General features: G+C 41.6%; 1 protein-coding gene across 2 annotated transcripts in view; it reads right to left on the bottom strand.

Moving 5' to 3' along the window:
- The window catches only part of ANKRD28 (ankyrin repeat domain 28), a 113,259-nt gene that overhangs the window by 39,397 nt on the left and 46,497 nt on the right, over positions 1 to 27,365 (bottom strand). For both annotated transcript variants that reach the window (XM_075271413.1, XM_075271412.1), the window contains exons 3-8: positions 16,223 to 16,301; positions 5,750 to 5,820; positions 3,948 to 4,148; positions 2,123 to 2,210; positions 1,070 to 1,212; positions 584 to 796 (exon numbers count right to left, since the gene is read on the bottom strand). In XM_075271413.1, coding sequence (XP_075127514.1) covers positions 584 to 796; positions 1,070 to 1,212; positions 2,123 to 2,210; positions 3,948 to 4,148; positions 5,750 to 5,820; positions 16,223 to 16,301 — 795 coding nt within the window. The remainder of the gene's footprint in view (positions 1 to 583; positions 797 to 1,069; positions 1,213 to 2,122; positions 2,211 to 3,947; positions 4,149 to 5,749; positions 5,821 to 16,222; positions 16,302 to 27,365) is intronic.

Genomic DNA, 27,365 nt, shown 5'->3' with positions numbered 1-27,365 from the left:
ATTAAGATGACTGTACACGATAAGAAAATCTGTTTACAATTCGGGCTAATATACATAGCGGCTGTGAAAGAATTCTAACAATTTGGGATTTGCTGTTAAATACAATTAGCAACAAGTAAAGATCTAAAAGAGACAAAGTTCTAACTTCTAAGTATAGTTCAAACCAAATTCCACAGGGAAAAATATCATTTTCTGCATCACCACTTTTCCCAGAGTTTTACTGAAAACAATTCCTCCCCTTTTATTCAATGCTAACTCATCTGCTATCATAAAGATCGTTAACCCTTTAAAGGGGTTGCCCAAATCACTTCTATTAATGACCTACACTTAGATAACCACTCATCTTATTGATGACTTTTCCTGACAACTGGAATCAGTTGTTTCCAGAGTCCAGAGGCAAAATGTTTTATAGCGCTCCATCTAACACTTTGTAAGGCTTCTATGCAGCTGATAAACCACTAAAACCCATGCCTTGAAGTTCTTGCCACTGCCAGAACTAAACATGTGTCTAGAAACCCATGAAACCTACTAGAACCTGCCATCCGAAAAAGTTAAAAAATAAAAAGTGAACTGAATGTCTTACCTTAATATTTACATCTGCACCATTGCAAACCAACAGTTCCAGACACAAAGCTCCATGTGTTGATGCAGCAGCAAAATGTAAAGGAGAAAACCCGCGCTCATTTACTTGGTTCACATTAGCACCACAATCTAGAAGTTCATTCACCACTACATCTTGTCCATTGTAGCAGGCCACGTGAAGGGGTGTATTTCCGTAAGCATTCGATTCATTCATCTAAAACGGAGAAAATTGGGGAGTAAAGGAACCTATCAAGAACCTAAGATGATCACTGAAACAGATACAAAAAAAAACAAAAAAAAAAAAACCCCACACCACTGTACTACAGAATTTCCTTACATATTCCTATGGTTATGCCATTATTGATTTCACCCATTTTTTTCTATTAAAAAATATGGACCTGAACAAGTCTACACAAAATAAAGGAAGGAAAGCCTCGAGGTTAAGGAAACATAAGGAGACTTCAAAGTGCACTTCATTGAAACGTACATCTACTCCCAGGTCTAAGAGATACTTGACTACACTGATCATCCCACTGGAGGCGGCAGCGTGCAGAGGAGTGTAGGATTTCTTGTCTTTGCACATAACTTCTGCTCCATGAGTCACAAGTAATTTGACAACTTCAATGTGACCTAGAGGGGAAAAAAAGAAAATCTAATAAGTATATGGATTGAAAGGAGTTAATGAGCATGTACTTTCAGTAAATGGTCTTAAATCGTGGTCCCAAGAAACCCCAATAGACGTTGTGCCCAGTTATATGCCAGGATTCTTTTCTGGTTCTTTGGTTCTAGATCAGCAAGGGCACCTGGCATCCAGATGTTGTGCTGTGCACTGTATACAGTGTCAGAAGAGAAGCTGGGAGTGATCGGAGCCAAGTAGATACAGTAGTTTTTCTGAAGTTACTGAGAGGTCTGCTTTGGGAAATGAATTAAGTTAGGATCTGGTCTTGGGAATGAAATTTTACAGGAGTTTAATGTTTGAGAGATTGAATTACAAAATAGGAACTTTTTTCCAGTTTAGTAATTAGAACCTGAATATTTTTTTTTAAACAAAATCAAACGCTCCTTCATGTCAAAAGCGGTTAGTAAACCCTGGTCTAGGACAACTTCTAGCTATAGTCCCCTCCTCGGATGCGCTGAATGAATAGAAGCGGGCTCCCTTGATCAGCAGCTTCTGACGGTGCCAAGCTCTCCAGAAACGTCCCTGAATATAATGAATGCCCATTTGTTCATACTGGCATTGTGAAGGCTTTCATTTTCATTCCAGTGGCACACAACTCATCTTCGGGCAAGCCAAACTAGTCCAATCTTTTAATAAGATACCAAACTGAATATTTTACTTAAAAAGAATGAAAGATATGGCCAACTTTAGTTCAGTTTCTGGACTCTGAAGCTCCAGATTTATAGGGGTTTTACCTATGAAATGATACCATTTTACTTTATCAGCATTTCTCTATGGTAGAACCAATGTAACACACATGAGGATGCCAGTCCAGAAACAGGTTAAGATAAAATGTAGTCCTATAGCGTGAAATAAACTTACCCATGTAGGCTGCCCAATGGATCGCCCGCCTATCCTTCTTGTCAAAAGCGTTAATATTGGCACCTCGTGATAAAAGTAAACTGACCATCTGCAACAAAGAAATCATAAGTTTGTTAGGAGGTAATTGAAAAAGGTTACCACAAACTAGTAGTCAGAGACATGACTAACAGAATAACTACTAGACCTTTGTGTCATTTTTAATGCACACCAAATATATTAAACAAAATCTATACAAAAAAGGTGGGGTACCTCGACTACCTCTACTTGTTAGAAGGGTCACATGACAATACATAAGAAGCAAAAGTGTTCACCCCCTGGGATCCCCAGTGTTCGTCATATCTGTGGGTACACCTGGTTAAGAAGTGTACAGCGCCACCACAGGGGAAATCAAGCATTACAGAGTGATCACTGAAAAGCTCTGGGCAAACATTTTCTAAACCAGATGACTGCTTTATTTAGAGAACATGGCTTTGTTTGGCTGGGAGAGAGGTTTTCAAAATCTGTAACTGCAACCGATACCAATCTACACAATGCACACACATATATTCAGAGGCGCAGATGGAATCTCTTGGGTCCCAATGCAAAATATCTAATAAGGCCTCTCGCCTGCCATTTAGAATACTGATGTTTACTTATGCTGTAGATAGGTTTTTGGGTACCCTGAGGCTCATGGGCCCAGTAGTGATTGTCACCTTTGCTACCCCAGTAGCTTAGTCCCTGCATATAGAGAACGTACATACATTTTACATTTTGTTTTTCATTAAGACAACCATTTTGAAATCAAGGCTGATTGGCCAGAGCCGCCCAGCCAGACCATGACAGTGACGCATTTTAAGGAAGATGTGGCATTACACAAAAGCCTAACTAATACATGTGTGGGAAGGGTCCTCCATAACTAAAACATTACACTACTCCCTGGAGTGAAAATTTCTAGTGTGTGCGCCACTCTATGATATCCATAGGTCCCAATGTGGCACATAGAATGGTTTTTGGAGTAAGTCTTTTAGGTCTATTTGGGACACTAAACTATCCACAGATACTTATAGATTGGCGGTTTAGTGTCCAAATTGTACCTGTGCAAGTCAGTGACGCTTCACTGTGCATGCGCCCAAGGCTCGCCGCATGTGTACTGAAGTTAAGATATACTGCGGCAGCTTCAGTTAAGAACTGCACAAGTGCTGGGAGTACATGAGCTGGGTAAGTTTTTAATCACTATTTTAAAAATAAAAACTGCAGGCATTGTCAGGGTTAGAATAGGGATATTTAGTACCCTACAGTGTATGAAGCAAAGGAAAAATCCAAAAAAACTCAGTCAAGCTAGGAGTTAAAAACTAACAAATATAGGAACATCTTATCCAAACTTTGTTCACATCCATAAGTGGAAGTACCAAATGTAAATCTCAATGTAAAATTACTTTATTCATTTCATAGGAAATGTAGGCTTAAAATATCATTACCAGTGCACACAGGGCAGAATGTGGATCTAGAAAGGAGGCACAAAAGCTTAATTCTGCAATTCAATTCAGTGCCCCGGGGAACTTGCCACTTAAAGCAAGACTATGTGACAAGGAGGAGTGAACTGAATAGACTGAGCACATTCAAGCAGTGCTTCTAAAAATGGACAGCAGATGTCTCTAAAGAACATTGCTGTGCTTGTATATGATTGCTGCTTAGAGGGATCAGCCTCCCAGCAGCCTAACAAAATAATTGCTCAAAGACTAAGTGCTACAGCTAAAGCATTGCCACTAAACACAGCGCACAATGACTTCAGGTCACACTCCAACACATAAAGAAGAGACAAATGACATTGGCTTCTCTGCCATACCTCCACATGACCACTGAAGGCTGCATGGTGTAATGCTGTTCTCCCTGCCCTGTCCGATACGTTAACATTGCTGAGAAGAGGCACCAGTGCTTCCGCACACGTCACAGCTTTGTTTGCTGCAGCTATATGCAAGGGGGTCTGCCAGTTTTTGTCACGAGCGTTGACATCAGCTGAATGTTTTAACAGCACCTTAACGGCATCCTGGAAAAAGAAATAGGATAGTGAAGGCGGTTATGTAAAATGAGAAATAAAAGGCACAAATCACAAAAAGTGTCTAGCAAAAAATAAATAAAAAAAATACACCTTACACAGGGTCCAACAGGAGAGCAGTACTAGCTATTTATTTATTTTTACAGAAGACATTTCACCACCTCTTTGATTTCATAACATATGGAAGTTTTTTCACTAGTCCCCCACCATTCCAGAGCAATCAATGCTGTTATGTTTGACTCCTGATAAGCCATTTAGTCTCTATATTGTCAGGTGGGTGGTGTCCGGCAGGAGCAGACAAGGGGTGTGATCCTGAGCTGCAGGAATGGTTGCCTGTGATTGGTGCTTTACATCACAACCCTTCCCTGCTCCTGCCACACACAGACCACCTGACATTTGCAAGATGGCATTCACCTTCTCAGGTGGAGGTGGAGTATTTTGGAGTAGATAGAAATAATTTTCTATCGACTTCAAGACTCCAGATTTCGCCCTCCGCAACAAGAATGACAGAGTGGTTGCTATGGCAGTGCAAGATCTAGTAAACTAATCGACTATAACATACTGTATATATCACAATTTACTATGCTTAAAAAATAAAATAAAATAAGGATTCACACACAGCCAGAAATCAATTAAAAAAAAAAAAAAAAAGTATGGCGGCATAAAGAATTTTTTTTTTCTTTTGCTTAAAAAAAAACAAAGTTTAAATAAGTTTTTTTTAAAATAGTAACATGCATCTTGCTGGTTTTGTCGCTGTTCCTGGTCTCTACACATGAGATATTAAAAGGGTCCTTTTTAAATTGGTGCAGTTACAAAATACAAGAAAGACAAACCAAACCTGACAAGGCAATACAATGCTGATGGGGAAAAAAACCCATAAGTTATAATGTCTAGAAGGCGAAAGGAAGATGAAGACAGGATGCAAAACATGAAAATTGGCAAGGGCCTTGATGGATTAAACAGGAAACAATTTATGGAGAAGAAACAATATAACAAATACATAATCTCCTAAAAATGCTGTGTCACGTTTTCCTTGTATATATGTACCGTAAATAATATATATATATATATATATATATATATATATATATATATATATATATATACACACACACTTTGCTTACTGTATGGTGTCACTAACATGTGCTTTATCATATGTGAACTGTGGAATTTTTATACATTCTCAATTGTGATGAGAGAAAAAAAAAATAAAAAATTCAAGTAGTAAGACCTCACACAAAGAATACAGATTTATTTTTGGTCTTTCCAGCTTTGGGAAATGACTCATTGTAAAACACACTAGGCTCCCTGATACAGATTTAGTTCCAAAACTAACATACGTAGAATGTTTCTCCATTGCATACATCTGAAATATATATATATATATATATATATATATATATATATATATATATATATATATATATATATATATATATATATATATATATATATATATATATATATATATATATATATATTACACACGTATAAATATATACATCTACACAAATATGTATTACATACATTTATATACACATACACTGTATAACAATTTGCATATAACATAAGGCGGTGTTCTTCAGACTTACCTCACTGCAGGGCGCAACCGCTCTGTGTAGAGGAGTTAACCACTTGCTGTCTTTGGCATTTACTCTGGCTCCTGATAAAACAGAGGCACAGATAATGTTTAGAAACAATGGAATAAAACATTACAGAAATACAACTGATTGCTATCAGACCCTGCCAAAAGCATATAGCATATAAAGGGTTAAAAATGCAAAAAAAAAATTTATGTTTTTTTGAGAGGGGAGACTGTTGCATCCTGAACTTCTGCTTCCCCCAGAACACAGCTCTTTACACCTGCAATCCTCATCTGTGCATACATGTACGTGTCAGGAGAGACAGGTGAACAAGTGCATGGCCGTCTTTAGGAAAAAATGTATTTATCATTTGATATGAAAAGTCAGCTAATAACTGGATAACTATCAGATAACATTGACATGCAGTATCCGATAAGAAATAAAGACAAATGCTAGTGCTAGGCAATCAATCACAAAATAACCAAACGTTGGCTGACTCAATGTGGACTTGCCATCAATTATTTCTCATCCATGTCTCAGACTGGCATTGACTACATAAGTCACTTACCGTCAGGATTGCGGATGTGCAAATAACTAGAGATGAGCGAACAGTGTTCTATCGAACACATGTTCGATCGGATATCAGGGTGTTTGCCATGTTCGAATCGAATCGAACACCGCGTGGTAAAGTGCGCCAAAATTCGATTCCCCTCCCACCTTCCCTGGCGCCTTTTTTGCACCAATAACAGCGCAGGGGAGGTGGGACAGGAACTACGACACCGGGGGCATTGAAAAAAATTGGAAAAAGTCATTGGCTGCCGAAATCAGGTGACCTCCATTTTAGACGAATAGTGGATTTCAAATCCGGGTCATATGAGAATGTGAACTTTGTGACTATGAGACAGGGATAGCTGTACAGACAGGGATAGCTGTACAGGCAGGGATAGCTAGGGATAACCTTTATTTAGGGGGGAATGTTATTAAAAATAACTTTTTGGGGCTCTATCGGGTGTGTAATTGTGATTTTTGTGAGATAAACTTTTTCCCATAGGGATGCATTGGCCAGCGCTGATTGGCCGAATTCTGTACTCTGGCCAATCAGTGCTGGCCAATGCATTCTATTGGCGTGATGAAGCAGTGCTGAATGTGTGTGTTTAGCTCAACTACACCGGTGGAGTAGTTGAGCTAAGCACACAGATTCAGCTCTGCTTCAATCAGCGCTGGCCAATGCATTCTATTAGCTTGATGAAGCAGAGTGTGCACAAGGGTTCAAGCGCACCCTCGGCTCTGATGTAGCAGAGCCGAGGCTGCACAAGGGTTCAAGTGCACCCTCGGCTCTGATGTAGCAGAGCCGAGGGTGCGCTTGAACCCTTGTGCACCCTCGGCTCTGATGTAGCAGAGCCGAGGGTGCGCTTGAACCCTTGTGCACCCTCGGCTCTGCTACATCAGAGCCGAGGGTGCGCTTGAACCCTTGTACAGCCTCGGCTCTGCTACATCAGAGCCGAGGGTGCGCTTGAACCCTTGTGCACACTCTGCTTCATCAAGCTAATAGAATGCATTGGCCAGCGCTGATTGAAGCAGAGCTGAATCTGTGTGCTTAGCTCAACTACTCCACCGGTGTAGTTGAGCTAAACATACACATTCAGCACTGCTTCATCACGCCAATAGAATGCATTGGCCAGCACTGACTGGCCAGAGTACGGAACTTGACCAATCAGCGCTGGCTCTGCTGGAGGAGGCGGAGTCTAAGATCGCTCCACACCAGTCTCCATTCAGGTCCGACCTTAGACTCCGCTTCCTCCAGCAGAGCCAGCGCTGATTGGTCAAGTTCCGTACTCTGGCCAATCAGCGCTGGCCAATGCATTCTATTAGCACGATGAAGTAGAGCTGAATGTGTGTGCTTAGCCCGATGAAGTAGAGCTGAATGTGTGTGCTAATAGAATGCATTGGCCAATCAGCGCTGGCCAATGCATTCTATTAGCGTGAACTGAGTTTGCACAGGGGTTCTAGTGCACCCTCGGCTCTGCTACATCAGATTGCTACATCTGATGTAGCAGTGCCGAGTGTGCATCAGATGTGTAGTTGAGCAAAACTGACTCAGCACTGCTAAGACTCTGCATTCGCATAGGAATGCATTGGCCAGACAGCGCTGGCTCTGCCGGAGGAGGCGGAGTCTAAGGTCGGACCTGAATGGAGACTGGTGTGGAGCGATCTTAGACTCCGCCTCCTCCAGCAGAGCCAGCGCTGATTGGTCGAGTTCCGTACTCTGGCCAATCAGCACTGGCCAATGCATTTCTATGGGGAAAAGTTAGCTTGCGAAAATCGCAAACTGACAGGGATTTCCATGAAATAAAGTGACTTTTATGCCCCCAGACATGCTTCCCCTGCTGTCCCAGTGTCATTCCAGGGTGTTGGTATCATTTCCTGGGGTGTCATAGTGGACTTGGTGACCCTCCAGACACGAATTTGGGTTTCCCCCTTAACGAGTTTATGTTCCCCATAGACTATAATGGGGTTCGAAACCCATTCGAACACTCGAACAGTGAGCGGCTGTTCAAATCGAATTTCGAACCTCGAACATTTTAGTGTTCGCTCATCTCTACAAATAACCAAAAACAAAATTCAGTGACACACAGGGGCGTGGGATGTAAAAAAGGGACCGTTCTAAAATAATTATTCCTTAATTGTAATTGAGTTAAAATGAACAGTTAATTGTGATTTTGGTCATAATTGAAAATCAAAATCTTATCTAAAATCTACACTTAAATTGGTTATCCCAGACTTTAAAATCTGTAGACAAATCTAAAGATAAAGCTGCAATGATAAACCATCGGCATAGCTGTAAGGCAAGTTTCACAAGGTCAGTGTCTGGCCATCGGTCATTGTAAACCCAGGAGTAGAGGTAGAGAAACTGTATAATGGAAAGATCTGTACCTGTTCTGACTTGTGACTGGTTTTGGCTTACAATCAATCATCGATGCAAAATACTAACCAAATTACTGACGTGCATCAGTCTAAGGGTATGTTCACACGGCGGAAGATGGATTCCACATATGAACATTCCGTCGCAGCTAGCTGCGCAGTATGCCGCTCTGGAATAGGCCCAAATAATGGGCATAATAGGGAGGGACTCTTGCGCCACAGAAAAGCTGCTCTTTTTGAGCAAAATCTGCAACATGGCACCTTAGCTCTTTAACCTCTTTAAAGTCCCAGACAAATGCCATTTAGGGCTCGTTCACATCTGCGCCCGGTCTCCAGTAATGCAGGTTTCCGTTTCCTGCACAAAACTGAGCAGGAGACAAACCTGCAGGACTCTTTCATACCCGTTCATTTGAAAGGGTTTGAAAGATTTCCGGCCATGAGCGTTTTATGCGCTCCACCACAAAACCAGTTTTTTTTTTAAATCGGAGTTGGACATGCAGTACTCTGTGTCCGGTTTTTAAAAACCGGTTTCGCGGCGGAGCGCATAAAACGCTCACCGGCGCTCACGGCCGGACCCGGTCTGATAGCTTTCCATCTTCTGCATGCAGAAGACGGAAAGCTGAGAACGGACTCCGGGCACTAGTGTGAACCTAGCGTAAGCTGAGGCCACATGTTGCAGAAAAGCTTCGGCTTTTGTTGCAGATTTTGATGCAATTTTCTGAACCAAAACTAGCAGTGGACTCCTTTCAAAACCATAGACGGACGGATGGATGGAGATTAGATGGATAGATGGGGCTCTTCATATGTATCTGTAAACAAAGATTTGCAAAAACGCACATGTACTAAGATAGATATAGGGTATATCTGTAAGTAGTAATATCTGTCCGCTACATTTTCAGCAGACATTGGAGGTAAAATTAGAATTTTTCATTGGGGGGGGGGGGAGAATTACCCAGAGGAGATTGAACAGACTTTTATTAAAAATATTATATTATTTTTTTATAATATAATATTAATTATGAAAATAAGCTTATCCAGATCCATTGGAAAAATAAATGGAAAAAAATATTAAAAATAAAGATCTCATTTCATGAAAGGTTGCTTTTATAAAATCGACAATGTACTGTACAGGAATTCGCTAGAGAAAGGTCACGGCACAAGCACCGTTCGCCACAACAGGGTCGCAATGCACCGAAGAATTCTGGAATTTCATCTGCATAAAAAGTCACTTGAATAGGAGGCAAAGTAATGACTCATGGCTCATAGCAGAAACTGTACGAACATGTAACCACAGCAACAGGCGCTGACATTAAACAGGCCAAATCTGAAAAATAGGGTAGTAAGAAAAGCAAATTAGGAAGTCTGCGCCAATCACCCGCCAGGTTAGTCAGCGGCGAGGAGACGGGCCCTCCGCTACTTCCCTTCTCAACACCAGTTCCCTTAATGACCAGGAACTTCGTAAAACTTTTGTTACTGCGGTTACACGAGGCCAATGTACACTCATCTTCTAGGTTTTATTGTCAAGCGGTCAGACTAAGGCAGATGCAACACAGAGGAAACGGCTGCAACATGCTTATACTTTGGTTAGATTGCGATCATTGACTTCCTTTTATGTTACAGGGAGATTGGACTTATCTAACATATAAAGTCATGTTACCATATGTCAATGTCATTGAGAACTAAAGCAAACCTGCAGAACAGTATTGTATAAAATAATGGAAAGCTACAAAAGAACATTTCTCTAAAGAAAACGGCTGCGTGACAACCATTATGATCACCATTACAACTCCCACGGGTTGTCACCAGGCTGTTGCTTGCCGAATCTTAGGCCACATATTTGCTGCAGGGCTGTGGAATTGGGTCCAATTTTTAGTGAAGTTACTGACTGTGGCTTCAAAAGATGATAATTATATTATACAATCATTAAAGAGGCTGTCTGAGAAAAAAAAACAAAAACAAAAAACACGACTATATGTATGTAGTCTTACACAAGTCCCCCATGCACGCTGTCCTCCCAACATGGTCTGGTCCTGCTGCTTCGGTGTCTTCCAGACGTGAAATTCATCAGCGGTCACATGTGGCAGCGACTTCGGCCAGAAGACAATGGACGAGCAGGAACGGACTGCACTGGGAGCCATCGGGGACAGTAGTTTTGTTTTTTTTTCACCTCCCCCAGGCTATTTAAAATTTTCGCCCTGGACAAGCCTTTTATATTGAATAATTAGATACACCGCTTGCATATTTACTTTCAGTAGTCAGTCACTGGCCTTATAATGAAACAGTGGATTTTTACCACTATTTATGAAGGAGCCTATGCAGGATTCGAGGTCAGGTCTTGGTTTGACTTAGCGAATAAAAAAAAAAAAAAATTTCAGAAAATGCCATCATGCTCTTGCATCTTTCTGCTAATGATTTGACAGAAAACTGAGCTTATTCCAACAAGGGGCCATAACAAGTATCCCCCCAAAATACCTGTGTACGTCAAAGGGAAACTGATCCTCTGTCAGATAAGAAAAACAGACTATCAGCAGCAGTGTGAACATAGCCTTAGCACGATAGCCATGAAAATAGAAATATAGCATTAATATTTCTACTTTTCTTCCTGACTGGGTTTTTTGAGCTGGTTCTGAGTGTTAAGTGATCAGCCCAAACACCCAAATAGCTGGGCCACCTCTCTTTTCAGCAGTATTAGATGTACTACGCAGGCTGGCTCCGTTCCAACGGAGTAACGCATCACACAGACACGTATACAGATCCCATTCTCTTCAATGTGTGCCGGCTTACAGGCGCTACACATTGAAATCAATGGGAGGCTTTTTAACCCATTGATTTCAATGTGTAGCGCGTGTGAGCCGGCACACATTGAAGTGAATGGGATCTGTTTTGAGCATTCACACTGATACGTGTATACGTGTCTGAATGCACGGCATGTTACTCTGTGGGAATGGAGCCTTACAGTGATTAAGTCTGCTGGCTCCCATAGTGCAAATACCATGAGCATGGAGAAGAGGAATGAGGCAGGACGAGTAAGGTGCTGGACAGTCAAGATAAGGTGAAAAAAAAGGGGGAAGAAAAAAAAAACAAAAAAAAAAACAAACCTTTTAGATTGAGGCTCCGTGTTCCAGAAAATCAGCTTTTTTTGTTGCAGATTTTTCTGTGGAGTTTTAAGTCAAAGTCAGGAGTGAATTGAGAAAAATAACAGGAAAGTGTCTTCAGTTTTCTTGTCCTTCCCTCTTTACTTCTACGTTTTGATTAATTCACTCCTGGCTTTGGCTCAAATAACTGCAAAAAAACAAAACAAAACAAAACCTGCGTTTCTGCAACGTGGGGTCTTAGCCTTAAGGAGATGTCAAGACAGGTCTTTAGTAAATGTGTGCATTTAAAGGGATTCTACCATTAAAACCTTTTTTTTGTGGATAAAACGTCGGAATAGCCTTTAGAAAAGCTATTGGTCTCTTACTTTTAGACGTGGTCTCTGCTGCGCTGTTCCTTAGAAATATTGTTTTTTTACCGGTATGCAAATGTGTTCTCTTGCAGTGATGGGTGCAGGCCCAGCTCTCAAAAACAGCGCTGGGGCGTCCCCACCGCTGCCAGAGAAGCATCTCCAGTGCCGCCTTCTTCTGCGTCCGCAGCGTCATCTTCAATGTCTTTTTTCGGCGCAGGCTCATAACTTCTAGGCCTCGGGCAGAGCAGACTGTGCAGGTGTACAGGCCATGGGAAAATGGCCGCTTGCACAGTATTGTTAGTGGCCATTTTGCAGTGGCCTATACAGTCCGCTCTGCTCAAGGCCTGAGTCGTAGAAGTTATGAGCCTGCCCCGGAAGAAGACATTGAAGATGACGCTGCGGACGAAGGAGGAGTCGCTGAAGAGGCTTCTCTGGCAGCGGTGGGGACGCCCCCATCGCTGTTTTTGAGCGCCCCCATCGCTGCGAGAGAAATCATTTGCATACCGGTAAAAAAACAAAACGGTATTTCTAAGGAACGGCGCAGCGGAGACCACATCTAAAGGTAAGAGACGAATAGCCTTTCTAAAGGCTGTTCTGACGTCTTATCCACAAAAAAGGTTTTAATGGTAGAATCCCTTTAAAGACTAAACTATTTGTGCCGCTCCTCTATTATTCCTACTAGGAATGTACAAATAAAACTGACAAATGGGCGTTAACTAGACATTTTGCACTAACCAATCCGCACTAACTACATCAGATTAGGACAATAGCCACACCCAGTTACAGTACTATATAAATATTCAGGCAGAATAACAGGAATAGCACAATACAGCGTTATAACAAAAGATGTTCCAGAACTTTGATGTCACGAGGAATGCAGATATTTAATAAAATAGAGATGTCAGGGGAGGTGACAGCGCCTCATTAATCTTAAACATAGACATTTGGGCTGATGGCTTTTATAATAAGTGAAATTTGGAAAGACGTACAATTTTACAGAACAAAAAAAAATATGTGGCGTCTGTGCCGGCATGACTGTTAGGAGACTTGCAGATACAGCAGTGTCAGTGCTAATGTGCACTGAGACCAAGCACTAGTACCTGGCTAGAGCTACCGGGTGTCATTTATAGTCACCATGGTGACTGCCTCATGTCCAACTTTATTATGAAAACTTATTAACCGATGTTCAATCTATTCTTAGTTTTCCTTTTTCCTCCACTTGCAGAATGATAAAATCTACAGAATTACAAGGTTGTCGTGCAGAGAAGAAGAATAGAAACTTCCGCACAGGTTTAGCCTTGCATGATTAATCTTGTGATACATGGCGATACATTGTCTCCCCCTCTTCATTTGTGTTATCTTTATTTTCCATTGGAGACCACAGAAGACAATTCATGACATCATTAAGCTAAGGCACAGACAGTACCTCTCACCAAACACAGAAATAAAGGAGAAGGAAAGCAGAACGGCCCCTGTTTTATGGAATAAATGAACAGAGATGCAAATAAAGCAGCAGTATAAATCATACAGAACAAGAAAAGAGCTGAAATTAGACAAGCTATGAAACCTCTGCATTTCCATATTATATTACCCTGGTTACCTATCCTGTCCTGAGCCACACATTTACAGCATTAGTGAAATGTAGACCGTGCTGTAAATGTATAGTGGGGGCTCAGGAGCTGCCGCTAGGGTCGTGCACTGAGGAGGTCAGCTGTAAATGCTGGACGCGGTGGTAAAGCAGATTCCTACCATTTAAAGCGCTGCGAGGAAAGACTGCGGTGTCCACATAGTTCTCCTGCAGTGCTTTCCATAGAAATTCTGCTGAGTTTTCCTCTATGGACTTTCTGCTTCAGATATATCAATAGGGAAACTGGCATTTCTGTAGGAATAACCGACTTGCTGCGATTTCAAAAACACGCAACAATTTTGGAAATCAAATTTCCGCTGCCTGTATTTTCCAAGGCCCCACTGCAGGACAAATCGTGGTGTTTTACAGTAACTGCAAAGTGGATGGGATATTTGCAAATCCCATGCCCACTTTGTGGTAAAAAACCACATCATGGACACGCCGTGATTTCGCAGCATGTCAATTATATCTACAGAAACGTCGGTGGTTTCCCCATAGGTATAATTGTAATAGAAAGTCTGGAGGAAAACTCAGACCTTTCTGTTCAAGGGTATGTTCACATGGCAGGAAGTTTTTCCACCACATGACCTTTCCGAACGGCTAGCCGCAACAGGATGTTGATTAAGTGCACTGGCATCCTGCTCCCGATTAGGCCCAAATAATTTTCCCCTCTGGCGCGCAAAGAAAAAAAAAAAAAAAAGTGAGGGACTCCCATTGAAATGGATGAGAGGCCTTTTGGAAGACAGATTTAAGGTGAATTATGCATCAAAATCTGCCAGCAAAAAACTGTGTGAATATACCCTAAAGTGCCACGGGAAGAACAACAATGCGCTGCCACCGCGGTTTTTCCTGCAGCACTTTATAGCTGCGGGTTGTGCCATGAGGCCTTAGGCCAAAGGGGTTTTCCAGAAGTTTATAGATGATGAACTATCCAGCAATCAAACATTGGCTGGGGACTGACATCCAGGCCCCTAACCAATCAGCTATTTGAAAAGGCCAAAGTGTTCAAGTGAGCACTGCAACTTCTTCCGTACTTTCCAAACACGGTGTCATACAAATGTATGGCTGCTGTGCTTGGTATTGCAGCTTAGCCCACTCACTTAAATGGGATTTAGCTGCGATCAGACCATGTAACTGATAAACATGACATCACATGCCCTGTGAAAAAATTGTTGCTTAGGAAGCACAACTGCGGCTTTGTACAGGTGATCCACAAAGGTCCCAGGTGTCAGAACCCCAGCGTTCTTCCTTGGATAGGTAATCAATTAAGTAGTCCGGGAAAACCCCTTTAACCCCTTAGAAGACTTGTCATTAACGAGGAATCACGGACGTGGTTTTACAGAAGGTCCAAGCTACAAAAAGAACCCAGGATTTGCCATGTAGGGTATGTAAGCCACCTGTTAGTATTACAATAAACGTCTATGCAGTATTGCAGTCTTCTATATACAGTAGGATTGAAGTATATTATACTAAAGGATTGCACAGTCAAATTCCACAGTAGGGCTAAAATACTAAAGTTCAAAAATTTTAAAGAAAACGTTAAAATATATATCTTTTTTTTTTTTTCCAAAAACCATATAGTGTCTTAAGAAAATGTTATATTCTAAGAAACCGCAATGTAGAAAATATTCAACATGTACTTGTGTGTTGGAAAAGTAGATAAAACCGTAAACTCCAGCTTGAAATAGCTTTATTTCTCAGTTTACGTTAGTTATAGCACTGTAAATTTTCTATGGGAGTGAAAGGTCTGATGCCCTCTTCACACAACTGGCAGAATCTCAGCAGCTGAGCCGATCTGTTATCAACTAAAGAACTAGGTGCAAAAATGTTCCAAGCTACAGTATGTGTGAAAGGGAATGGGGCAAAGACCTGAAAGTAAATCTACTGCAAAATACCATATAATGAACTGAAATGATGAAGTATAACTTTATTCTGAATTTGGATCTAATGTAAAAATATGTTAAATAATTATCTTCTAGTTTATTATATAGTTACCCCATACATAGGCAATGCCATAAGAAGCAGCTACAATGGTGTAATAGTGTGTAGCAACTAGTAAAACATTAAAACAAAGAGAAATGGAAGGGGTAATGACTAATATATAAGCAAACATGTAATTTAAGCTATGAAAATATGACAGGGTGTTTTATTACATTTTACTTTTAGAAACATTCCCCACCCATAGTATGAACTACAAGGTTAGTTTAGGGTCAACTGACAGCAAAACTGATCCTATCGCAAAACTATTATGAGGTCAGATTTGTGCCCGGTGGCATCAGTTATACAGGGGCCACAGAGTAACGTAGCATGCAATGTCTCGCTGTCTGCCTTGTACACCAATCTGGTACCCATAGCCAGTCTGGCAAGGAAAAACCATGAATTGGCCAGATGATTGATATACGTGAATCTATCCTATATGCGGTTTCAGTTTAACTATGCTGGGTAAAAAAAAGTGTGCAAAAAAAATAAATAAATTTTGAGAACATACCAGACAAAATAAGGAGCTCTATGATTTCAGCATCTCCTAGATAGGCTGCTGCATGGAGTGGTGTCCTCTTCTCATTGTCCTGGAGGAACAAAGTAATACATCATGAACATCATAAGAAGGCAATGAGGATAAAAAGAATTTTCAAATAAGACAACTTTATTAAGTGCCAATTCACTTAAAGAGGACCTTTCACCACTTTTGGGCACAGGCAGTGTTATATACTGCTGGAAAGCTGACAGTGCGCCGATTTCAGCGCACTGTCGGCTTTCCCGATCCGTGCCCGGTGTAAAGCGCTATCGGTCCCGGGACCGTAGCGCTTTAGCGTCAGAAGGGCGTTTCTGACCATTAGCCAGGAACGTCCTTCTGCCTCGCGGCGCCAATCGCGCTGTGCTGTGGAGCCGGGAGGAACTCCCCTCTCCCTCTGCTCACACAGCTCGTCCATAGACGAACATTATCAGGAGCGGGAGGGGGAAGTTCCTCCCCGCTCCACAGCACAGCGCGATTGGCGCCGCGAGGCAGAAGGACGTCTCTGGCTAATGGTCAGAAACGCCCTTCTGACACTAAAGCGCTACGGTCCCGGGACCGATAGCGCTTTACACCGGGCACGGATCGGGAAAGCCGACAGTATGCTGAAATCAGCGCACTGTCAGCTTTCCAGCAGTATATAACACTGCATGTGCCCAAAAGTGGTGAAAGGTCCTCTTTAAAAGTTACTGACCAGGATTTAAAGGGGTTATCCAGTTTCTAATATTAGGTCAGCAGGGGTCAAACAGCTGGAACCCCTGCAGATCAGATGGGATCAGTGCAGTTCCCAGTATTGTTTACATGCTGAAGAGGCAGCTTTAGGTACTGCAGCACTATCCCATTGACATCAATGGGGCAGCAATATTACAAACTGAATAATCCTTATGAAGAAGAACAAATTAGGTGAAAACAAAAAACATATTACAAATGGTAAATCCCTGTCTCTCCGGTGGGGACCGTTAACTTGCCTGCAGCAATGACATGCCGCTACTGTATCATTGCACATAGCGACTATACTACAGTCTCCGCTGAGGCCCACGATTAGATGCAGGGGGTCACATGGGGGTAGGAAGCCCATCATCACCACAGGCCAGGTAACAAGGAATTTTCCGCACCAAATATGCTACGTTTTAATTCCCACTAACATGTGCCATGGGTTTGTGGCAAAATCTTCATCACAAACACTCTGGCATTGAGTCACTTATCACCGGACTTATAAAGACAACAGCATGGATTTACTGGCTGTCACAGGAAACAGTCAACAAGCTTGTCCATAGTGTCATTACTCACTTATTAACGAAGCTCAAAAGAAAAACTTTTTTTTTTTTTTTTTTTATTATATTAACCAAAGCAGAAAGCAAATTACCAAAGCAAGAGTAACAGACCAACATTGCTCTACAGGTAAACACATCATGTCTGCAAACATCTATCCACAAGCTGAAACGCAGCCAATAAAGATTCATTACATGGTCACATGTAGAAGTGGCAACAAGTGGCTGCATGACTCTGCAAGTGAACAGCCGTTATATCTGCAAAACCACAAGGCCGCTAACAATAGATGTTAATAGATGTCAAATGAATGGGTTTGAAAGAGTCCTGCAGGTTTCCGTCTCCTGCTCAGTTTTGTGCAGGAAACAGAAACCTGCATGAACGGAGACACTTTCACCTGCACTTGCATAGTTCTTCAGTAAAGCTGAGCCAACTTCACTGAGCATGTGCCCTCAGTGGAGCAGAGGTGTACTCGTGTGGGGCGTACAATGGCAGGACGAGTAAAAAGTTTTTTTGTGTTTTTTTAATAATCATTGCAGCATAGATGGCTTTATAAACAGTGATTTTGGACACTAAACCTCCAGTGCCTATGGATCTGTGGCTGGTTTCAAGTCCCATATCGCCCTGCTAGGTTCCCTTTATCATGAGTGGAGTTTGTAAAGTCAGCTGAAGAATAACAAAACACGGGGGTGGGGTGGAAGCTTATCGTACTAAAATATAATCTGTAATTTCTTGCAAAGTTAACAGGCCAAAGTAACACCAAAGTTGGTATAGGTTTTAGGATATCATTAAGCATTGGGGTTCCATTTGTTTTAGTACAATCATTTTGTTAAACTCACGTTTAAAAAAAACAAAACAAAAAACAAAACACACACTATAGCAGAGCATATTCAAAATGCTGTAATAACCACAATGGAGAAAACATGTATATGTGGGTATCAACAGCTGATATTTATCTGTAAGAAATCTAGGGATTGGTTCACACAGACTGTTTCTGCATTCAGTATGGATGGCTGCCTGAAAACACAGCTGGAACAAATCAGAGCGGCAGCTGCCCAGATCATCCACACTGGCAGAAAGAGCTGAACTGCCCACAGTATGGCTGGTGCACGCATTAGAGGTGGGTCTACAATAACAATGAGTGCAGCGAAACACCATGGAGAGTCAGTGGTGTCAATCACAATAGGAAAGGTCTTGTGTTGTGCCAGAGATGGGAGTTTTCAGTAATTTTTCAATTTTTTTTTTGCATTTTAAAAAGTACAACAATAGTATAGTCCTGTCCTGTCCATGTTGTGGTCTGGTGCAAGCGCATTGGTCCAGGGAAAGTAAACAGTGACTGCCATCTTTTTTTTAAACATATCCCAACATGTGAATAGTTGTGTATATATGAGACTAACACTGACCTACTAAGACTACATTTACATCTCTGCCAGAACACTAGGGTAGGTTCACACTAAAGTTAGAGGCCTAGTATGAAGTCTGGTATGATTTATAAAACAAAACAAAAAAAAAAAAACCCACAGAGGACCTTTCATGTCCTAATGAAAAGTGCAGTTTTAAGTACAGCTAGAAAGCAGATAGTGCACTGAATTCTTTACCGTATGTGCCCCGGTAGAGGAGATATTGGTGCCATTAATGTCAGCACCGATCTCTCCCCACTGTCAGAAGGGCTTTCCTCATAGCTCAGTGTCATAACTGACCCTATCCCCCCACCAGTACTCGTCCATAGACTTGTCATACCTCACAGCTCAGTGTCATCAGTGGGCAGTAAGGAAAGCCCACTCTGACGGTACAAGGCTATGTTACAGTACTGTCAGGGGTGGGGGCGCACTTTCCTCACAGCCCAGCGATGACGCTGAGGTATGAGGAAGAACCTTCTGACAGTGAGGAGAGATCTACTCCACCAGGGCACATACCGGGAAACCCATCAGTGCACTGAATTCAGAGCACGATCGACTTTCTAGTGGTATATAAAACTGCACTTTCAGAAAGACGTGAAAGGTCCTTTTTAACATCATTATGAATGCAGCCAAAAGGCCTGCACCTGCATTAGTATGTCCACCAAAATAATGGACCTGTGACTGATTTCATGAAAGTGGACACTAAGACAATGCAACAAATCCTATTGAAATCAATGTGATCTTTTAACGGATCTGTTGGTGTCTGTTCACATTTGTCAGAAAATGTAAACATCAGACACTAACAGCAGTGTGAACACCCCCTTAGATATAGATCTATCATAAATTGATTTTTTTGGGGGGAGAGAGAAGAAATAGAAACTCCAAACAGTCTAAAAGTGTAGTGTCAACAAAGCCATATTACCAATGACTTCCTCTGATGGTATTTGTAGATTTTACTGCTATTGATATTTTGTGAAAGTCTATAGATATAAAATGGAGTATATTACAGAATGTATGTTTATATAGATCTTGATTTACAGAATCTGAGTTTGCCATACAAGTAGCAGCATTAGTCTGGCCTAAAGCCCAGATGCGCCTCTTGATGGATGGGACATAGTTATCAATAATGAAGGGAGATGTCAAACAAGCACTAACTAAAGAGCGGAGATGAGCAATAATAAACAGAATATTCCAAGAACTACTAGCAAACTAACAGACACCAAACAGATCTGCTTTATAAACATTTGCTTCTTCACTGTGTGTATGGGACATAAAATGTGAAAACTGGAATAAAGTAAATGGAATCAAGCCTGCACCAGAGGAATCTGCCCCAATATCAGCCGAAGATATTCCACGTGAACCTACCCAAGGATAGACATCTTACAAGACCAATGAAAGATGTATGACCTGACAACGTTATGCATAGTCATACATTTCTATAGTGGAAAATACTGCAGGACTATCAGAAGTGCTTAAAGTGTTCTGGGATCAGAATATTGATGGGCTATCTTTAGGATAAACCATTAATATCTCTACTCCCCCCAACCATTCACAAGGGCTGTGACGCTCGGCCTCCCGCCGTGGCCGCCATCATTTAATGTTCTCCATCTACCTGTGTGCAGTCTACTTAGTATTTACTTCCATTCTGGTATGCAGGTAGACGGACCAGAATGAACAATGAAGAGACTCAACTGAGCTCCACTACCTCTTTAAACAGCTGATCAGCGGGGTGCTGAGAGTTACCCCTTCTCCCCTACAGTGGATATTGATTGCAATCAGTATTCTGATCCCGAAAAATCCCTTTAAGAACATGTTGTACTGAAATAATAGGAATAACACAACAAATGACTTCATTAGAACTACGGCTAGAATAAATTCCGGAATCGTGACTAGATCAACAATTGCAGCAAATACTTACCGGAGCCCCCTATGGACCCTTTCTCAATAGGGCCAGAAAAATGCAGTCTTTATTTAGAAAGCACGTGTGTGCCGCTCACACAAAAAGCTGAAGCAGCAGGTAGATTGTTATTTACAGCACATCAGCTTCAGCGCACAAATCTCTCCACACATCACAGGCCGCTCGGCTTCCAGAACTTTGGAGGATTTAGTTCCCCTAAAAGATGACAACCAAAACCAGAACTTCTGCCGAGAAGAGCAAAAACGCCAAAGAGACAATTCCCCAACACTGCTGTACTACAGTTTACCATAGGGTACAACACCGTTTCTTCCACCATGTTGTATAGTAGTCTGACAGAAGACAAAGTTGTGCATTCACACTGAAAAAATGGACACCGACTGAGGGAGCTTAATCTGTGTGTTACTCTGCTACCGTTCAGGTCTTTTGCTGTCATCGTATGATGGGTAAAAAAATATGCAAATCTATTCTCCAGGATGTAATTAGGAGAACAGTGCACTCTGTATGCCGCCCTATAGAGGGCAGCATCCTTAACATCATGCATTACTCAGTTATAAAGTCTATTTAATCATGATTTGGATTTAATTGCCAAATTAGTATTTCTGTTCCAAAAGGAACAGATCCATCGTATGATGGATGATAGCAAAGGACATTAAAGCGGTTGTTCAGGAAACTCAGTACTTGGGCAGGAGCCATGGATTGTGGGAAGGGGAGGGTAAATCACTCACCTGACCACTGTGTTCCACCCAGTCCAATGCGTGCCTGGCAGAAGTCCTCACTGCACATGGCCAATCAGAGGCAGCCTAAGAAAAGGAACTGGTGACATAAGTGACATCACTTGTTCCTTTCCTGTGACTAAGGAGGCCACTGATTGTGGACGTGCAGCAAGGACTTCTGTGGACACAAACCCCAGCAGGACAGACCAGTATTTAAAAAATAAATATCCACCATCCCCGGCCTTCTGCCCAGGTAAAAAGATTCCTGGACAACCTAGATGACAATAGTGTGAATGTAGCCTTACCTTGACTTTCTGCAACATTATATCCCATCATGAGAGCCCATCAAAAGTCACGTAAATACTCTTTGCCACATAAGCCATGCTAGCCTTTGCTACATCTGTATACACAATATATAGGTTATTTTCTCCATTGCCAGGTCATAGAGAGCATTCCTTTCGTTGGGACATATAGACACCTCTGTTTGTGACTCGTCTTATGTATGCCATAGTAGAAGAAGGCGTAGATCTCCCTCTGGAGAACATAGTCAATAAATATATAGGATTTCTACTTTCGCAGTAAAACACATCAATTTAACTTTTCCCTAAAGCAAACCATACATACAAAATAAATAGTGGTCAAACCTGAAATTTCTGGCAAGACCGGCCAATCATTAAATGTTTATAGAGGTTTTCCTGACTTTCCCTCAATGGAAGATGTCCAGAGAAAAATCACGCATGTTGGATTTCAATATACCTAACCCCATGTTATCACAGAGATAAGCTATCGCCAGTGGAGTTAACAGCAGCCTTATCCCATTCCCTGACTAAGAACACATGCATGCTCAGCCAAGCCCGGGGTGCATGTGTTTGGGGTGGGAGTAGTCAAGAAGGCTAGTTTGTCCAAAAACTATCCAAAAGAGGCAGATTATACATTAGCTCCCATTAGCCTGCGTATACCAGTTCTACTGGTTTTATAAGATATGCGGCAATAAGTAGATATTGGCTATACAAACATATGTTACCTTGATAACCTGCAAACAATACAACAGAAGTATAACGTTCAAAGGCAGCAGAGAAGAACCATCATCATCTTCAGGATTACATGGAGACAGACAACTGAAGCACATGGCCATATCCACTGACAGAACAGAAATCTATATTCATTAGAATAGATCGCCCAGAGTAACCTGGAAATTGTCTATGTGCAGGTCTCAATACACTCAGCCTTCTATTACTACTTATAAGATGGATTCACAAACCGCATTTAGAACAATTATTGTAGAGCTGCAGAGATTTGCATATATTCTGGAGAACTGAAAAATACACGAGGGCAATTAAAGGGGATGTGCCATTAAAGACACTCAAGTGTCACATCTCTGGGTTCGACTGCTGGGACCCCAACGATCAGGAGAATGGTGGACTAAACGTCCCACTGAAACCTCAGTACGCTTGTGTGACTAGTGTACCATTCGCTGCTATAGGGCTGCTCAGACTGCAATCTCTCACAGATCCATGGAAGTGAAGGAGGCGCTGGTCTTGTAAATGAAGTGCCACTTCGCTTACAAGGAGAATGCATGGGGACTTCCCGCTCTCCTGAGACTGAGGGTCCCAGCAATGTGATACTTATCCCTAATTTCTGGAGCCATGTCTTTTTTTCTACACTCTTACAATAAATGAGCTCTATTCCAAGAGGATAAAACAAGCTCATCTCTCTTCCCAGGGCGCACTGCCTGCTATATAAGATGACGTACACTAACTTAGGCTGGTCTTACACGGCCGTAATGCAAGTCCGCAAATGGTCCGCAATTGAGGGTTTGCAATTGCGGGCCATTTGCAGACACTGGCCTCTTACACCACCGGATATTTTATCCGTGGTGTGGCCGGGCCGCAACCGTGGTCCACAATTTATAGGACATGTCCGTAATGGCCGTGAATTTCGGCACTGCACAGACTCTCCCATAGAACTCTATGGGCGAGTGCGGCAGGACACAGACATTTCGGGAGCCTATGTTACCGATCAGCAACTTGCGGACCGTACATTCAATACGGTCGTGCAAGACCAGCCTTACTGGTCTCAGAAGGAGAAATTGAATCGCCTTGATCAATAGTTCAAAATATTTGATACTTTACTGTGTAGTTCCTGTTATTCTTTCTGTAATATTTATGAATAAATTGACAACTGGGTGTTACCATACTTCTTGTCATAGGGGTGTGTCCCTATGCAGTCTGATACAGGTCACACTAACAGGGTAGATTCAGGCTGTGCAGGGACATTCTCAATTTATTCATACATTTCCAGGAGGGATATCAGAGTAACTACACATTTAAGAAATCTAAGTAAATTGCCATTTTACTCAAGAACACAATTCAATACTAAAACAGACGTCAGAAGACGGGTTCTTTATAAATCCCATTCCCTACTGCATCCAGAGCTTCACAAGCAGAGGCTTCTCAGTATACTTATAAGGTAACAAAATACATGTTCACACCAACAGATTTCTGTTTCAGTTGCACCCGGAGTGTGGAAACAAGTAAGGAATGCACAGCAGAAGCTGTAAAATTGTCTTGATAGGAAGACCACCCCCAGATACTTGACCTTCTAGGCTGTTATTCAGGCAACTGGATATCAAGACGACTTTAACACTTTAGACACTGCTTGGTATTGTTTCTGAAGCTGCAGTTAATATCCTTCCTGGCATTGTTGCAGCTTGTATTTCTCAGATATTAGTAGTCGAACTATGGCTTCCAGCCACCTCTGTACTACCAGAGACTGCTGGAAGGTGTAGGACATGAGCAGATGTGAAAAAACAAAACTAAAAAACCTATACAATAAGTCATTTTTTTTATTATCTGATGTGAAGAGGGAAAAAGGGAACGCCGCAAACTGCGCCGAAATGGCAGCTGGTGGCTACACAGATTAGATTAGGGTTTACCATAGTGCAGACCCTCAGTGGTAACCGCAGAAACCTTACGCTCAGCCTTGTTTCTCGGTTGCTCACTTCATGCAAAAGTACATGTCCGATTTTCCCAACAGGTATACTAGGCCATGTGAGCGTATAATTGCACACTTTACTCATTCATCTCACCCTCCATTGGGTGTCTCCATTCACAAAGTAAAAATCACTATGGAAGCTTTGTTGCGTCATGCTTTTTAAAATTTTTCTAACAAAGAAAAAGCTCTGCCTGCAGGACCTTTTCTTCCCTAAGTAAACAAATATTTCACAAGAAAGTGCCTGTCATGTTTAGAGTCAATGGAAATAGAAATGGGTGGAGCAGAAGGCTTCGTCTATGTCCATTACTGTCGTAGGGTAACTGCAACAGACATTAACAATGGTAGTGTGAACGTAGCCTTAATCCGACTGTAGAAGCACTTACAGCTTAATTACGGGTGGCAACAAACCTCTGTTTATATAGTGAAAAGTGCTGGTGAAAAGAAATAATTTATGCCCACTTGGCCGCATCCATGAGGCCATTCATTTTTACATCGTGTCCTACAAAGAGCATGAGATTTATAATAAAGTGATGTAAATTGAATATGTTTTCTGTCTCTTCAGGCCCTGCTTCGATAACTCAATTACGGACAGACAAGGAGTTATGCTGAGAGAGCAGCCTATTAGTACATCATGTCCATTCAACACATACAGTGCTGAGACGCTAATGATCCCAAATTAGAACAGCATGCTATCCCTCCACCCAGAGCAGTAACACAGAGAACAGCAGAGAGCTGTGCAGAAAAACACAAAGTAAATGGACATTCAATTTTTAGGTTTTTAAGCAAAAAAAAAACCCCAAAGAGATGTTGATTCAGTTCCCTTGATAAATCACATTAACCCTGAATGATTGGGTGGTAGGCCATCACTATTGCCGGTAAATGCACTTCTTACACAACCAAATTTCTTAACAAAAATTGCTAAAAGTAATGCACCATATAATGCTGCTCTAATCAGGAGAAATAATCGAAGTTTCACGCACCAATTTTATCTTCAAGGTTCATCTTCTACCTGCACTGAAGTAGTAAGACGCATATATAGATCGATGCCGCTTAATTATAGTCATAGTGTCCGAAAACCAATGAGAATTTATTTGGATCAACGGCAATTTGGACCTTACTATTGCTAAAATCCATCTTGTCCAAAGGGGAGACAATATACAGACATTTCAGTAGTACTGGGTTACGTATGACAGATCAAGTCAAGATAGAGAACAAAGCCCTCATACTACATAGATAAGCTAGTGCACTAGATAAGGCATTACAATGTGAATCTGCACAGGGGATGGCTGCTATATTTAGGCCACAACGCTACTGGAATTCCCTCTAAATTAAATGATTTTAACTCTGTCCTAGGGGAAAAAACTGTAGCCAATGTATTTCCAGGTAAGAGTAAATATAGTTTAATACGATATGCAATGTTGACCCCCAAAAGTCCTTAAACTGATCTAATTAACATCTCTTCTGGACATACAGGATATTGAATTTATGTACTGTGGACACTTTGAACAAACAGGCTTGTCTTCCAAAATTTTCCAAGGATGATTTGGTCACCAAATAAACCAAGTATGTAACAGTAATATAGCCCCCTTCTGTGCCAAACGATGCCCTCAGTCCCCCATATCAGAGGCTAAGGCTGCAGCTTCCTATTCAGTGCTGTTCATTTTTTAGTGTCTGTCCTCTGTAGTGCAGCTCAGTTCCCTTCATTATAATGGGACCAAGCTACAAATCTGCCATGCGACTCATGAATGTCACCCCATGGGTCTATGAACTGGGCACTATAAAAACAGTCGATCACTGGGGTGGCAGACCAATGCTGAACCGATAATTATGTCCTAACCAAAATATTGGTCTTCAATATTAAAGGGGGTCGGCCATTCTCAGACCAATACAGAGACAAATGTTACTGTACGAATGAAGAAAAAAAAAAAAAGTTGTACAATTTTCCAACATACTTTCTGTATCAATTCTTCACGGTTTTCTAGATCTCTGCTTGCTGTCATTCTGCTTCCTTCCAGTGGATATAAATCAGTCCATAGTCATGTGATATACGCTCCATGGTCATGTGATATATGGTCCATGGTCATGTGATATATGGTCCATGGTCATGTGATTTACACAGGTAATGAATTGTACACCTGTGTTTACATCACATGACCATGGACTGATTTTTAGCCACTGGGAATAAACAGAATGAGTGAAAAGCAGAGATCTAGAACATCTGTCTCAATATTGATCTGAAAGTGGACAACCCCTTTAAATTCTGGTGAAACCCTTTAATGTCCCTAATGCCTTTATTACAGTGAATACTAATACATTTCTATAATTGCTAGCGCCATGATACCTACTACCTGTACAGCCAGCACCACATGCGCTTTGATGATGGCATATAAAGTTGCTGAGCCGCAAAACGCCATAAGGGATTAGCCTCACAGAAGTTTCTCCTCACACCAGCTGCCAATTTAGAGACTGCTTAAGGAATTTATGACAGAAAAGAATTACAAGTTATTCCCCTTAAGAATGGTATGTGTGCTAACATCCGTACCCTGCAATTATACTACTGAGCACAAATATGGCAGATATCCTTTATACACTATACCCTGCGTGGTTCACATTCTCCCAACAAGAAGCCAAAAAGTAAAGATCTCCTCTGAGAGAATCCCATCTAGACAGCTCAAGTTGGCCTTGTATTACATGATCTACCACCCATCGGAATGGCTGCCATGGCAAGACCATATTTTCCTGCAGCACCCACCGAAGGCAAGATGGGCCCATTGTGGTGTTTTATCGTGAACAAATCTTTAAGTGATACAACCAACTCTACCAAA

Source organism: Leptodactylus fuscus, chromosome 4, assembly GCF_031893055.1.
Source record: "Leptodactylus fuscus isolate aLepFus1 chromosome 4, aLepFus1.hap2, whole genome shotgun sequence".
In the NCBI taxonomy this organism is placed as follows: Eukaryota; Metazoa; Chordata; class Amphibia; order Anura; family Leptodactylidae; genus Leptodactylus; species Leptodactylus fuscus.
This window is presented reverse-complemented; position numbering and strand designations above follow the sequence as displayed.